Here is a 15,906-nt window from a genome sequence, read left to right as displayed (position 1 = left end):
GTAACCCACCAGGCTCCTCTGTCCATGGGATTTCATAGACAAGAATATTGGAGTGGATTGTTATTTCCTTCTCTAGGAGATCCTCCCAAACCAAGGACTGAACCCATGACTCCTATGACTCCTGCCTAGGCAGATGGATTCTTTTACCACTGATCCACCTGGGAAGCCCATATACATTACCATGTGTAAAATAGCTAGGTAGCAGGAATCTACTGTATAGCACAGGGAGGTGAGCTAGGGGCTCTGTGATGACCTAGAGGAGAGAAAAGGGGATTGGGAGGGATGCTTAAGAGGTAGAGAGTATACATATACATACGGCTGATTCACAACGTTGTAAAGCAGAAAATAACATAACATTGCAAAGCAATTATATTCCAATATTTTTTTTAAAAAAGAACAATGAATAACTCAGAAAAAAAGTACAATATGTAACCACAGACCACCCTGCATTTTACCTTGATGATTTAGTGTCACAGTGTACACAGCAATGTAGAATGAAGAGGAGAATGAGCAGGAGAATGTATTTTGTACTTCAAAAGCCCACACCTAAATGGTGGAGGAACAACTGCCTATTTCCTAAGTCAGTAAGCACTTTGGGTCTCTGAAATAGTTCCACAAAGTGGGCAATGGTTAACATATCTGCCCACATCCTTTCCACTTGGATCTGCTTAATAAAGCAAATCAGGAGTGAACCACTATTTTTTCTACACCAGTCCACAATTCTTTTAACTAGGTTCAAGTATTTCATTTTCCAATTATTTGAATTTTCAGTATTTTGACTCTTTTACCTGGATTTAGGAAGTTGAAAGAAGTTTTATCAGACCTTGGTAGTTAGAGTCATTTTAAATTATGTATTTTTAAATATTGCAATTCTAAATGCATTTTGTAAAATATATCAGCTTTTTCTACCTTCTTCTTTATCTCTTATTTACTATCTGAACAGGCTAATGTTAAGCAGCCTGGGCATATAAAAAATATGTACAAGCTAAAATTGTATTTGCTTATTTTCAAATTTAATTAAGTTTTGTTTTAAAACAGAATTGTCTGTTTCTGCTCAGGAGACAGAATGCCACAGGAGAATGTGGCACCCACCCTAACGACTGGAAAGTCTGTAAAATTGAAATTATAAATTTTTTTGCATGCAAGAAAAAAAGCAAAAACAAAACTGAATTGCAAAGGGCAACAGTTCCCTCCAGCAGTGAGATGGGACCATGCATTGTTTCATCTTTCTTAGAACAAGGTAAAAATAGATGTTATAAGTTTAAATAAAATAAGTCAGCTAAAATTTTAATAAATACTTAAAAGCTAAGTGTGTATCAGCATATAGGGTTAGAAAAAGTTACCCGCAAACACACATGGGATTTGCATTCTTTTGCAAACTTTTTCCTATGGACCACCATAAAGATAGATTGGGTACAGGGCAGGGAACCAGAGAAAATCCTCTACATAGTGAAGGCATATAGGAAGTAATCAGCTAAGACTGGGGTGCTCTGCTCTCTGCAATTCCCTGGACCTGGATCTCATACAAAGCAAGAGCTACATAGAGAGAGAGGAAGGAAAGCATAAGTGAAGGTCCACTGCTCCTGGAAAAGAGTTATGAGCAAAGTTCACCCCAGCTAGGGGAGAAGAAGGAGATTTCTGTAGCCAAAGACCCTGAAAAGTGGAGGTCTACTACCTGTGGGGGAGAGGTAAGGACTCTCTTACACACAAGAATCTCCACATTATGAAGTAGATTATGGATGCCACAAGAAGGAGCATAAGAAAAGATGAGAAAGCCCTGTCCTAAGTCCTAGGCACATGGACTAGACAAGGAAAATAGAACCTCCCAAACCCATCCCCACCTTAAGAGTAGAACCAAGCATCAAGCAAGAGCCATTTACTACATCAGGAGAGTAAGAGGATGGAGAGAAAGCCCTCTGTCACAGACATTCAGGGACTGCTGAAAGATACAGAAAGCAATCGAACTAGACAGATAATTCAGGTATGGGAACTGTCACATAGGGACTCTAATACAACTCTGATTAATATTTTATGGGATCTAGTGTAAGGTGGAAAACATGCCTGAAATGAGAATTTCAGGAAGGTGGTAGTAACTGTAAGAACCAAATAGAAAAGGAAAAAACATTTTTTTTGAAAGACATAAAAATAAAGAATTCCTTTAATGTGCTTAACAAAAGAGTAACACAGTGAGGCAGTGAACTTGAAAAAAGGGCAACAGAAATTACCCAAACAAAAATACAAAGAGACAAGAATGCTGGGGGAAAGGAGAAGAACATGAATAAAGCACTCAAAAGCTATGAGGACAAAACAAATTTTAATTGGAGTCTCAGAAAAGAAATAAAGACAGAATAGGGTTTAAGAAATATTTGAAGATATTTTGTCTGAGAATATTCCAGAAATGAAAACAATAAGAACAAAAACTCCCCAGACAAAAATGCAGATTAAAGATACTCAAAGAACCTCAAGAATAAAAGCAAGATAAAAATGATATGCATAAATTGCAAAAAATCTAAGCAATTCAGATAACTCAAAATGAGAAAAATCAAAATACTCATAACCTCGTGAAATGAAGTATGTAATTAAAGAGTATGAATGTCATTACAGTTTTCTACACATTTATATGTTTATCTAAATTTTTTGATGTAGTTAAATCAGTTTTCAAAAATTGAAGTGAACACCTTGGAGGAAGTACTTTTTTTTTGTTTTAATGCTTTTTCCAGCAAATTCTAACATTGTTAGCTTTTAGGATAAGGGAAAATTGAGAAGATAATCCTATTTCCATTGGTCTGGACACTAGGCAACAATCCTAATGTCCTAGTATATTCGCTCAGTGTTAAAAGTAAATATACAAAACATTTGATAACTTTAGAATAGATAATAATGTCTGATATTGTCTTTGCATTATCAGTCTTGCATTATGTAATATGTCTATGTAATTTTACTACAAAACATTTCAAGAAACAATTCTAGGGTTTATATTAGACCAGTGTTTCAGAGCTGCTAGTTCAAGGTGAAGACTGCTAAGAAAAATTTTTAATACTTCACAGATATTCTGTCCTCGCTTCATAAGGTTTATAGTTACTATATATTTTTTGTTTTCTTCTTGGCTATAATAGTTATTGAATTGAATTTAGAGTTCTACTCTTCACAATATAATGTAGGTATGGGAAAAGTTGTTTAGAATGAAGAATGTGTATCTTATACTTCATACTGTCAGTTGAAATCAAATTGGCTTCAGTTTCCAAATCTTTTACTTCTAAAATATTTGTAAGTACAATTCAAATTATAATCAACATTATTTTACTCTCTAGAGACAGGTTGTCATCCTAAAGAACAGAGATATTTTTTAAATTTAGGAAAACAACTTAAATTCCATCTATCATTATATTTTCAAATAAAACCAATATATATATAAAAGAATGGAGATGAATTTAAATAAACGTTAATAATGACAATTAATAGAAAGAGCATATATAAATTAGTTTTAAAGTGTATTCATAAAGAACTTTTAAATTAATAAAGTAAGCAAATATTAACTTAGTAGACTTAAATGCTGCTTCATGTGGATGGTGATTATAAAGTCTGAGAGGAAGCAATTGCTTCAGTTATTTGTGTTTCCTCACACATATCCTAATCTTGATTAGTATATTATCTTGAAAATGGCTCAAACATCTATTATATATAAATTTATTTTATCTTAATTATTAATACTTGACAACTATGTCTTTTAAAAAATTAAGTTGATATTAAATAAATATTTTATTGTTGCTAAAATAATAGTTGAATGTCGATGAACAGATATAAAGTAAAACTAAACTCAGGATTCATGAGTTTTAATAAATAAATGGGTAAACATGTGCTTACTGAATAAAAACGTGTACCCATATATGGACACATATGTAAATGTATATATGTATGCTGCTGCTGTTGCTAAGTCACTTCAGTCGTGTCCGACTCTGTGCGACCCCATAGATGGCAGCCCACCAGGCTCCCCAGTCCCTGGGATTCTCCAGGCAAGAACACTGGAGTGGGTTGCCATTTCCTTCAATATGTGAAAGTGAAAGTGAAGTCATGTCCTATCCTTAGCGACCCCAGGGACTGCAGCCTACCAGGCTCCTCCATCCATGGGATTTTCTAGGCAATAGTACTGGAGTGGCTTGCCATTGCCTTCTCCGGTATATATGTATATATTTATTTATATGCTGTATATTATATAGAGATACAAAGAAAAACTAAATTCTGAAATATTGGGTTTTGGAGATTTATATGTAGCTTATACATATATATACACACACGTCTCTGAATATTTGGAATATACACATTTCATTATACAACAATATGTATTTTTACTATATGTTTTACTTTGGATAAGAATTACATGCCAAGAATCTTTTGAACACTAGGTGTCAGTAAAGTAAAGGAGAAATTAACAACAGAAGCTGTTCTAGAATAACTTCTGAAGGAGACTCTATAACAGCATTTTGTTTATGATTCTGTTATTTTCTTTATTTTTTGGATTTATAACTCATATATTCAAATTCACACCAGGATTAAATGTCACATGGACTTAGGTGGAAGTGGCTATATCCTCTGCTATCCATCAGCAAGTCAGGGGAAAAATCAGATACTAATTTTTGCCTATTCAGGAAGACCTTGAAGAAATTAGGCTTATTCTTAAAATTCAAGCCTATTAACATCATTGCAGGCAAACTGCCACTTTAAGAATGAATCTGTGCTTTCCTCTCTAAGAGCCAGGTTTGTGGAGTAAGAGTGGAAAAAGATGCAAGGTGATCTCATTGAACTGCTCCTTGCTCTTAAGCATAATGGATCTTCTGACATCTCAAGGAGAAAGATCCTCCAAGTTCACTAATCTTACACTCAGACTTGAAAATTCTAGGCATGAGCACCCTAGGCATTGCTTCTTAGACTGTTTTTTTTTTTTTTTTGCTCACACTTCACTTTGAAGAACAATTCGGTGGGTTTTAAATTTTTAAGTGGGGATTCCCTTGTAGCTCAGTTGGTAAATAATCTGCCGGCAATGCAGGAGACCATTCGATTCCTAGGTCGGGAAAATCCCCTGGAGAAAGAAATGGCAACCCATTCCACTATTCTTGCTTGGAGAATCCCATGGACAGAGGAGCCCGGTGGGCTACAATCCATGGAGTCACAAGAGTCGAACGTGACTTAGTGACTAAACCATCAACCACCACCAAACTTTAAACACTTATAGCCTTAAATTAGGATTATCTATGGGTGATATACCGGAGAAGGCAATGGCAAGCCACTCCAGTACTATTGCCTAGAAAATCCCATGGATGGAGGAGCCTGGTTGGCTGTAGTCTGTGGGGTCGCTAAGGGTCGGACACGACTGAGCGACTTCACTTTCACTTTTCACTTTCACACATTGGAGAAGGAAATGGCAACCCACTCCAGTGTTCTTGCCTGGAGAATCCCAGGGATGGGGGAGCCTGGTGGGCTTCCGTCTATGGGGTCACACAGAGTCGGACACGACTGAAGTGACTTAGCAGCAGCAGCATGGGTGATATACAGAGACGGTGATGGCACCCCACTCCAGTACTCTTGCCTGGAAAATCCCATGGATGGAGGAACCTGTTAGGCTGCTGTCCATGGGGTCGCAAAGAGTCAGACACGACTGAGAGACTTCACTTTCACTTTTCACTTTCATGCATTGGAGAAGGAAATGGCACCCCACTCCAGTGTTCTTGCCTGGAGAATCCCAGGGACAGGGGAGCCTGGTGGGCTGCCATCTATGGGGTCACACAGAGTCGGACACGACTGAAGTGACTCAGCAGCAGCAGCAGCAACATGGGTGATATTGCAACCATAGTGCTGTTACAGACAATAAAAGTACTCACTTAAAAAGCTCATTTCTGTCGATGGCTCTGTTGGTTTGGGGGTCGATTGCATAGACAGTCAAGTCACACTTGGTATAATCTTCTAGAGAAAAGGCATCGCCATGCCGGCGAGCACCAATGGACTCCACCACAACCTTGGCACCAGGAATTTGCTCCTGAACATAGCGATCCAAAATCCTATAAATCAAACAAAGCACAAACATGACATTCCGACAGATTAACTGGGGGAAAAAAAATCACCCTCATCTTGAGATGACATTTAGTACATGAAAAATGATGACAGCCTGGGTTTTGCTAATGCTTAATGAATACTAACTCTTGAAAAAAATTATCCATGTATTTAGAACATTTAACTCCCAATGATGCTAGAAGCTGAATAAGGTAGAAAGAGGTCATCAACCATGTCCTCTTTAAGTCTAGACTTTTAAAATTTATGATACCAATTGAGCTTTTACATGGCTCATGAGAAATGCCAACTATGTTGTACAAATAAAGCTGTCTGTGCTTTATAGGAGCCATGGGGTCTTAGAACTCTTGAGTTCATATGTTCGGTGTTATAAATTACACCTTTCACCAGATTTTGTGATACATGCCATATACCAAGGTGCAAGAGTAGGATACCTGTTTCCCTCAGTGTTTAAAGACACTTAGACAACTATAGCAGTGGAAGAATGTAGATATTTTGCTTTGCCAGATTTATCAGATTATGATAAAATCCTCAGAGGTTATTTAGGTGAATACAAATAACTAAAGTGAAAGTGTTAGGTACTAAGTCCTGTCCCATTCTTTGTGACCCCATGGACTGTATGTAGCCCACCAGGCTCCTCTGTCCATGGAATTCTCCAGGCAAGAATACTGGAGTGGGTTGCCATTTCTTTCTCCAGGGCATCTTCCCCACCCAGGGATCATACCTGGGTCTCCTGCATTGCAAGCAGACTACCAACTGAGCCACCAAATAACTAAAAGATATATCATTTAGTGCAGAATTAGTAATATTCAATAGAAAAGAAAGAAACAGCAGTAACCTATAGGTAATTTCTGCAAAGTACAATTTTTATCTAATTGGATAATGATTTTAATTGAAAGTATAAATTATAGCCAAATAAAGGCAATTTCCTTAATGTTCTTTTTCTTATTAAAAACTTCATATTATTAATCCTTGAAGATTAACACTAGAATGCATATTATTAAATATAGGCATTTATAGGTAAATAAATTAATCTTAATAACTAAACATGACAAATAGAGTCCAAACTGTGAAGCATTTGGGGGATGAGGAATAACATATTCTAAAGAATTTTGATACACCAGGAAATAACTTTTACTTCAGATTCCAAAATTGACCTGTTTTCTCCTCTATTAAAAAAATATATTGCCTCCAGAGTCTGGTATGTGCTTGGCTTGCCCTCTTGAAATAGAAGTAGGGTATGAAACTTTGGAGGAAATGGCTGTACCACTGAGCACAAGTCTATGGTGTGCACACCAGAGGACATCGCAAGTGTAAATGAAGTATTTTCTTGTTTACTTTTAAACTGGTGTAGAAGAGCATAGTTGAAGTTTCTCTTACTGAAGTACGCATTCTTTTCTTTTTCTCTTATCATCAAGATTTTTTCCTTAAACATTTAGAGATATTTTGGGATAAAGTAAAATAAGTTCAGATCTGAAGTCTTTTTTTTTTAACCTTTTTCTGATAAATATATTAAAATTAAAGTATTTTAAAATATGAACATATTTTATAAAAATCAATCTTTCTTTTTATCATCTATGTCCATATACCTAAGCATTTCTACAATATCTGCCTACACTATATATATATATATATATAAAACATTACACATATACATATATATATGTGTGTGATATTCATAAGAATGAATTTTTAGAACTTGATCTTCATATATACCTAGATAAAGGGTTGCTTCCAATTTTTTTAAACCTCATTTTTTAAAAAATGTAACTAAGTACTTACTTTGAATTGGCAAATATAAATTAAAGCTAATGCTTACATTGCCCTTATTTTATTTCACTCCAGTTTATTAATTTATTAAGTCAATTTCACACATACATTTTGAAATAAGTCATGTGGATTTACAGTTGGCAATTTCATCAAGAAATTCTACCAGTATAAGTATTTGCATGCTACTGAGTCACTGTCAATTTATGATATTATGACTTTGAAGGCTTTAATTAATAGACTTTTTCTTAAAGTGAAAGTGGAGTGAAAGTTAAAGTCATTCAGTTGTGTCCAACTCTTTGCCACCCCGTGGACTGTATAGTCCATGGAATTCTCCAGGCCAGAATACTGGAGTGGGTAGCCTTTCCTTTCTCCAGGGGATCTTCCCAACCCAGGAATTGAACTGGGGTCCTTTTCATTGTAGGAGAAGGCAATGGCAACCCCCTCCGGTACTCTTGCCTGGAAAATCCCATGGACGGAGGAACCTGGTAGACCGTAGTCGATGGGGTCGCTAGGAGTCGGACACGACTGGGCAAGTTCACTTTCACTTTTCACTTTCATGCATTGGAGAAGGAAATGGCAACCCACTCCAGTGGTCTTGCCTGGAGAATCCCAGGGACAGGGGAGCCTGGTGGGCTGCCATCTATGGGGTCACACAGAGTCGGACATGACTGAAGTGACTTAGCAGCAGCCCCTTCATTGTAGGCAGATTCTTTACCAACTGAGCTATCAGGGAAGTCTAAGTTTAATAAAATAAGTTATACAATATATATATATATGTGTATGCATATGCACATACAGGGAGAGAGAGAAGGATCTATACTACTCTTTATCAATCTGTAACATCTGTGTCATACACAAACACTGTACCAAAGGAGGTGCCTGTGATGATGTTTATGTAATGTTAATTGTGCCCTGAATTTAAATTCTTGGAAGCAATACATCAATTGAAAATATAAGTAGTATAATCGAACATTTGGCACTATGGTATTTAATTATGGCAACATTTTTCAAAACAACAAAAAATTAAATGAAGAATTAAATACAATGTGAATGAATTGGTATAATAATTATAATACTTTAAAAAATTAAATTTACATTTAGGGTTTATTGTTCAACTTCAGTTTAAAATATCAATAGCATACTCATAATATTTAGTAATACGTTATTACGTGATCTTTAGACAAAGTTTCAAAGTTCTATAAAGAAATATGTTAATACAATTATATGTAGTATATGTACACATGTTTCTATCTAAATATATGTATATATAACATTTTACTCTGCTACCACATGATAGCTAATTATTTAAAATTTAAGGTAGTTTCTAATTTAAATTAAAAATTGCAATCTATATAGCTTCTTATAATAAATGTTGAAAGAAAAACTTTTTTATGAAAAACACCTTTTTTTAAATCACAGGCTAAGAGAACTAAGAAACAACTGGCTCAGTTAACTGATTTATTATCAAAGGTAGTTATTTTTGGTTGATTCCCCTAAACCTTAATTTACAGCATCACTTATCCAATTTCTTGGATGTGCATTTCACCAGAAATTGTGTTATATAAAAAAAATAAGTGTAGCAGCTTTACTGAAATCGTTTTATAACTAAAACATTTACTATGGCTAACTTTTGTTTTTCACACTAAAATTGTTACAGCAATCATCTTTTCAGTTACCTATTTGTGTGAATGAGCCACAGTAAAATTATCATTTGAAGGGAGTTTCTGGCCTCCTGTTAGAGCAGCTCACTCCTCCTCCACCCACCCACCCACAAAAATAGGTTGGGTTTCTAATTAGGTCTGCCTTGTAAGAAGCATTGTGCAGAGGGAGTGGTTAGGATCCCAACCTGCTGCTAGCTCATAGATGTAGATTCTAATTAAATTTCCACCACTGGCATCTGTATGTTTGTGAAAATTATTGCTTCTCTCAAAGTTTCAGGAAACTCTTTTCTGCAAAGGGGAAAATAATAATTTTGACCTCAAAGGCCTCTATGAGACATTATTTAGATAACACCTAATTAAGTGCACAAAGCCCAACAAATAAAAAACATGCCACAACTTTTAGCTATTTGTTGTGGTGGCTGTAAAAACTCCTCAGATTTCATGATTGTAAACCCTACTTGTCCTTTTGTTGAAGTAAATATGTTTTATATTTAACTAGTAACATAGGGAACTCCACTCCAGGTACCTGTCAATATTTTTTCAAAAGCCTGGCTAAAAGAATCAATAGGCACTGCAGATGGCCAGAGGGATACGCAGCACAGCACAGGCTTTCCTAATATTTTAATTTCCTCTTATAAAACAGAATTATAGAGACTTTACACAGACCATATCCTCAGAAATATTCCAGGTTCCATAGAACATTTTGTTAATGACATTAGGAGATATCTTCTCTAAGATGTCCCACAGGATAAAAACATTACTCCAAGCCTGCATTTCACTCAGAAATAGTTTTACATTTCCACTGGAAGTAACTTGTTGTTGTTGTTTTTCTTAATTTTGTAACTGATTCACATTTTTTTCCAATTTTTTGTGTGCTTCTTTCACTTTGGCCTTAAAATGATGAAAACCAAGTTTGTTTTCTACTTTGTAGTGTCTCTGCAGGATGTTTCAGCCTCTTTATTACCAGTCTCATTTTCATTCTTTGCACAGTGTCTTTCTATTCTGTTTGCCATATTCAGTTTCTGACTTATGTTAAATGTTTTTTACCGTGTTTCACTGTATGAATCATTATAAACTGCCTTAATTCTCCTTGTATAACGTTAAACATTAAAAAAAAGACTAAACGTAACCTCTATGACAACTGAGACATAAGTTAAATTATTAATAAAATAGTCTGTGTTGCTGCTGACACAAATGGAATTCTCTTATATAAACACGTGGTTGAATTTATTCCACAAGCTAATAAAACAGCAACACAGAAAGGTAAATTGTATAGAAGTTGGGAAAAGTTAAGAGAAGAACTACAAAGATGATTAAGAGAATAGAGGCACCAGTCATTGCTGATCAGGTATCTGAACTGAGTGGCTGCACAAGAACACAGGGTATTTACCTTGTGCCATGGCCTGGAAATAATTATAAGAGACAATAAGCTGTTCTATTTGGCAAAATTTCTGGACCATAAAACAAAAGAATATGAGAGAAAGAAGTATTTTGAAAGGAAAAAAAAATGCCCACTATGTATCTTGGAAATCTTTATAAAGCAGCTGTGATTCATGTTTTTAATGGGATCATAATATCATGATATTATTTTCATCTTGCAAGTTATTTTCTTTTTGGTGCAAGCAAAAACTCTGAAAAATAAACTGAATGATATGATACTTGGGAAAAGTAAACAGAGACTATAACACTTTACTTTTTCCCCCTATTTTTTGCTTTAAAATATTTATTCAAATTCTTCTAAAATATATAGTACAAATAATAACAAAAATATTACAGTCAATATTATGGTACCTTCATTAAAGTTGTCTCTTATGAATTAAATTTATTTTTATTTCCCAAAATCTAACTCAGCCTATTCTTTAAGCTTGCTCTTTTCTTAAGTAGAATATTTGCTCCAACACTACTTTATTTTTTAATGTTTGTATTCTCCTTACAGGACAATCAAAAACAATGTAAAACCATCTCTATCAGCCCTAAAACTAAAAAACAGGGTTTTTAAAATGAGTATTTCAATCCATTTTCAGTTAAGAAGATTCTACTTATCTCTTTTTGCAAACAATAGCAGTTGCTCAAATATATCAAACATTATTTTTAAATGAAAATAAAATTGAAATGTCCTCAGGGGAATTCTAAAAAAGCATTATGTTTATTTGGTTTTTTTTTGGGGGGGGTTGTTTGTTTGTTTGTTTGTTTTGCTTTCTTTTCATTGTTTCTGGGGGAAAATAAGCAAAAAAAAAAATATATATAGGAGCAAATATATTGAATCTGACAAAACATACACCTTAAATGTAACAGCTAAGCACCGCTCTTTTATATATGTGTGTGTGTGTATGATGCTAAGAAAAATGGAAGAGGGACACAATTATATATTTACATTTTTCTATATCATATATATCAGATGGCAAATATAAATTTAGAACACTCATTTATTACCCCTCAATATTTTTTTCTTTCTCCCAAGAGAAACTGGTGGTTTTGACTATAAGCATTCAGAAATGTGTTAATCAATCAATGGTGAGTATGGCCATTAAAATATCAATAAACCTACTGAAAGCAAACACATCAACATGCATGACTGTACTGAATCAATATACAGTAGAATCTAAAGAAAAAGTAAAATCTAGTTGAAAAGACTCTTTGTGACTATAGCCCACCAGGCTCCTCTGTCCATGTAATTCTCCAGGCAAGAATACTAGAGTGGGTTGCCATTCCCTTTTCCAGGGAATCTTCCCCACCCAGAGACTGAACCCTGTCTCCCACGTTGCAGGCAGATTCTTTACCATCTGAGCTACCAGAAAAGTCTGAAAAGCAATTTACTTTGGTTATTTCTTCAAATTACACAAGTAACAACATCAGATACTGTTTTGTACAAGTCAAATTGTATTCTGGGCTATCTTAATTTTGTAAAAAACTATGAGTGCTTGTAACATAATGATTTGAAAAATGAGTATTTCCTTTAGGAAAGACAGGAAGTTACTACTTTATCTGTGAAAATAAAGCCCCAAACTATTTTAGAAACATAGTAGGTGAATCCCTTTTGTGTCATAACAATGAATCACCTAGACTGAATAAAACCAAATTACACTTATAATTTTTTAAAGGAATCATGATATATACCTTGAATATTAAAAAAAATTAGATTTCATTTTATATTGAGTTTACGTTTTATTTTTATGACTGGCTTCAATTTATTTTACAGCTATTAGATGCCTGTTACAAAAAACATTATTTTCAAAAATTGTGCTATTGAAATGTATATGCTCGATAATCTGATAAAGTTAGATCATTTATAATCGTTCTCTGTTGATAACCTCTTCAAATTCATCTTTGTGTTAAGAATACTTGAACAGAATTGGCATGTGATTGGAGATATTTATAGCAATTCAATTTAGAACACAGTAGATAAGAAAAACTTCACAACTGTAAACTTCCAATACAATAAAATATTTCATACATCCCAGCTGGGCCTATATTTTTTTAACATATTTTCATTGGTTTGATCGGATAGCACCATACCTGATATCTGTAATGTACTCAGTTCACATGGAAAAAATGAGATAAAATTTTAAAAAAATCTTAATGCTAAAAATGTGACTGTGGGGAACAGATAATGGAGCTTTAACCCATTACCAAGTTGGGAAATTAGTATCATGATGTTGAGAGAGGACGGACATCCAGGGCCTTTATTGATATGAATCAAGTATTGCCATATAAAGTCAATCCTTTCCAAGAACACAATACCATTACTTTCGCATGTATATTTTTTATCAAATTTTTCAGTGTTCAAGTATGGCAAATATTATTTAGCTTTGTTTGCTCAGACCCAACACCTAGGAGTAATTATTGTTTCTTACTTTTTCTCATATGTCCAATTTATAACAAATTCTGTAGGTTGTATCTTCAAAAATTATATCCTTAACTCCTCCCTGTGTCCATACCTACCATCAGTTCCAAGCCACATTGATCCCTGTCCTGGACTATTGCTCTAGACTCTTAACTGGTGTCCTGATTTCCTACTCAACAACTTTTTAAAACTTAAGCTACAATGTTATTTCTCTGTGCAAAACATTTAAAGCAAACTGCCCAAAAGAAACACAATGCAAGTTACACATATAAATTCAAATTTTCTGTAGCCACATTTAAAAATTAAAAATAAAACTGGTGAGATGAATTTAATATGTTTATTTAACTGTATATATCCAAAATGATCATTTCATATATAATCCATACAAAAACATTAAGGAGATATTTTACTTTTTCTGGTATTAAGTCTTTGAAATCTGGTGTGTATTTTATGCTTGCAGCACCTCTCATTTGGGTTTGTCACTTTTCATGTCCTTGATAACCACATGTAGTGGTTAGTAGTAGCTACTACATATGTGTGCATGCTAAGTTATATCTGACTCTTTGTGACCTTATGAACCATAGCCCATCGGGCTCCTCTGTCCATAGGATTCTCCAGGCAAGAATACTGGAATGGGTTGCCATATCCTCCTCCAGGGGGATCTTCCAGACTCAGAGATCAAACTCAAATTTCTTACCTCTCCTGCACTGGCAGGCAGGTTCTTTACCACTAGCTCCATCTGGGAAGCCCAGGACTTTCTATTTTACACAAAGTAAAATGTTAAAATCATCCAGGTGACCTATGAGATCCTATATAACTCATTTCCTACATTAACATCTATACCTTGATATGACAAATAGATTCCTAACTCTGGATTTTCATATATGTAGTGTCCTCCCTCTGGGATAACTTTCTCTACTCCTGCCTCCCCACATCACCACAGACAAATGACTTTCTCTCTCACTTCTCTTAGGTTTCTGCTAGATTTCTGCTTATTAGAAAGGTTTCCCTCAAGCATCCTATATGAAATAATACATCTGTTTCATAATATATATTGTTAGTTTTACTTGTCTTTATTATAGTTATTACTGCTTGACATCAAATTATGTATTATTTATTATTCTAATCCTATTTACTGTTTGTCCCCAACAGAATGCAAGTTTCGTGGGAACAAGGATTTTGCTTAAATTCACTGTTAAATTTTCAGTGTTTACAACTTAGAACTACTCTTTATTTAATGACTAAATTGCCAGCTTCAGGCTATGGATGCATACTCAGTCACTAACTCATGTCGGACACTTTTGCAACCACATGGACTGTAGCCCTCCAGGTTCCTCTGTCCACGGAATTTCCCAGGCAAGAATACTGAAGTGGGTTGCCATTTTCTACTCCACAGGATCTTCACAACCCAAGGATTGAACCAGCATCTTCCACATTGGCAGGCAGATTCTTTACCACTGGGCCACCAGGAGAGCCCCAAGATATGGATACTAGGAATCAAAAAGTTTAATTTCCTGGTCCAAGACTTCCTAACCACTAGTGAGTAAGGGCTTAAGCCTGCTGCTACTACTGCTAAGTCACCTCAGTCGTGTCCGACTCTGTGTGACCCCATAGACGGAAGCCCACCAGGCTCCCCCGTCCCTGGGATTCTCCAGGGAAGAACACTGGAGTGGGTTGCCATTTCCTTCTCCAATGTGTGAAAGTGAAAAGTGAAAGTGAAGTCGCTCAGTCGTGTCCTACCCCTAGCGACCCCACGGACTGCAGCCTACCAGGCTCCTCCATCCATGGGATTTTCTAGGCAAGAGTACTGGAGTGGCTTGCCATTGCCTTCTCTGAGGGCTTAAGCCTAGATCCTGTGAATTCAAAAGGAAAAGCCTTCCTAGGGAAAACTGCTAATTTATCAGTTGAGAATTTCACACAAGATTTTCTTTCAAGTGTTTTCTTATAGGAGTTAGAATAGAAAAAACAAGCATTGTAACTTCTTCTCTTTACAAAATATAATGCTCCAAATTATGATTTGCTAATTCAGAGCCCACTAGCTAAATCAGCCTTACCTGCTTTTGAAAATAAAGTTTTATTTACAAAAGGATTTTGTATGATGATTACTAATTATTTTTAACATTTAAATATTTTAATAACAAAATTAGTTTAATAAAGCAGCAAAATTTAAATTATATCATTAAAAGTACAAATATTATTTTTAATTTATTATTAGTAAACTATTAATATATCCCTTTATAGAACATTCCCTGAGCTTCCCAACTCTAGAGCAAAATGTAGATAAAAATGATCAACAATAACGTGCTTATTGATTTGCCTTTCAACTCCACCTTTCCTCTCAACACTAATAAGTCTTATGCAGATTTAAGACAGTATAAGTGCTGGCTTTTATTTTTTATTGTTTCCTAGATTTTCTTCTGGAGTGATTTTATAATTCTTATCCAAGAAATACAAAATATTCACAAGGTTATGAGTATTTTGATTTTTCTCATTTTGAAATACACATTTTAGCTAGATTTCTAAAGTATGTTTTGTAAGCTCTATTCCAGGAGCTATAGATTAATTACA

The 15,906-nt window shown here is 34.8% G+C and overlaps 1 protein-coding gene across 16 annotated transcripts in view; it reads right to left on the bottom strand.

Moving 5' to 3' along the window:
• PCDH15 (protocadherin related 15) overlaps positions 1 to 15,906 on the bottom strand; it is an 870,688-nt gene that overhangs the window by 31,960 nt on the left and 822,822 nt on the right. For all 16 annotated transcript variants that reach the window (XM_088842500.1, XM_088842496.1, XM_088842498.1 and 13 more), the window contains one exon: positions 5,877 to 6,053. In XM_088842500.1, coding sequence (XP_088698626.1) covers positions 5,877 to 6,053 — 177 coding nt within the window. The remainder of the gene's footprint in view (positions 1 to 5,876; positions 6,054 to 15,906) is intronic.

The sequence above is a fragment of the Moschus berezovskii genome, chromosome 12 (assembly GCF_049115385.1).
Source record: "Moschus berezovskii isolate FMDL1 chromosome 12, NW_MosBer_1.0, whole genome shotgun sequence".
Lineage (NCBI taxonomy): Eukaryota > Metazoa > Chordata > Mammalia > Artiodactyla > Moschidae > Moschus > Moschus berezovskii.
Note: the sequence above shows the minus strand (reverse complement) of the source record. Positions and strands in the feature narration are given on the sequence as shown.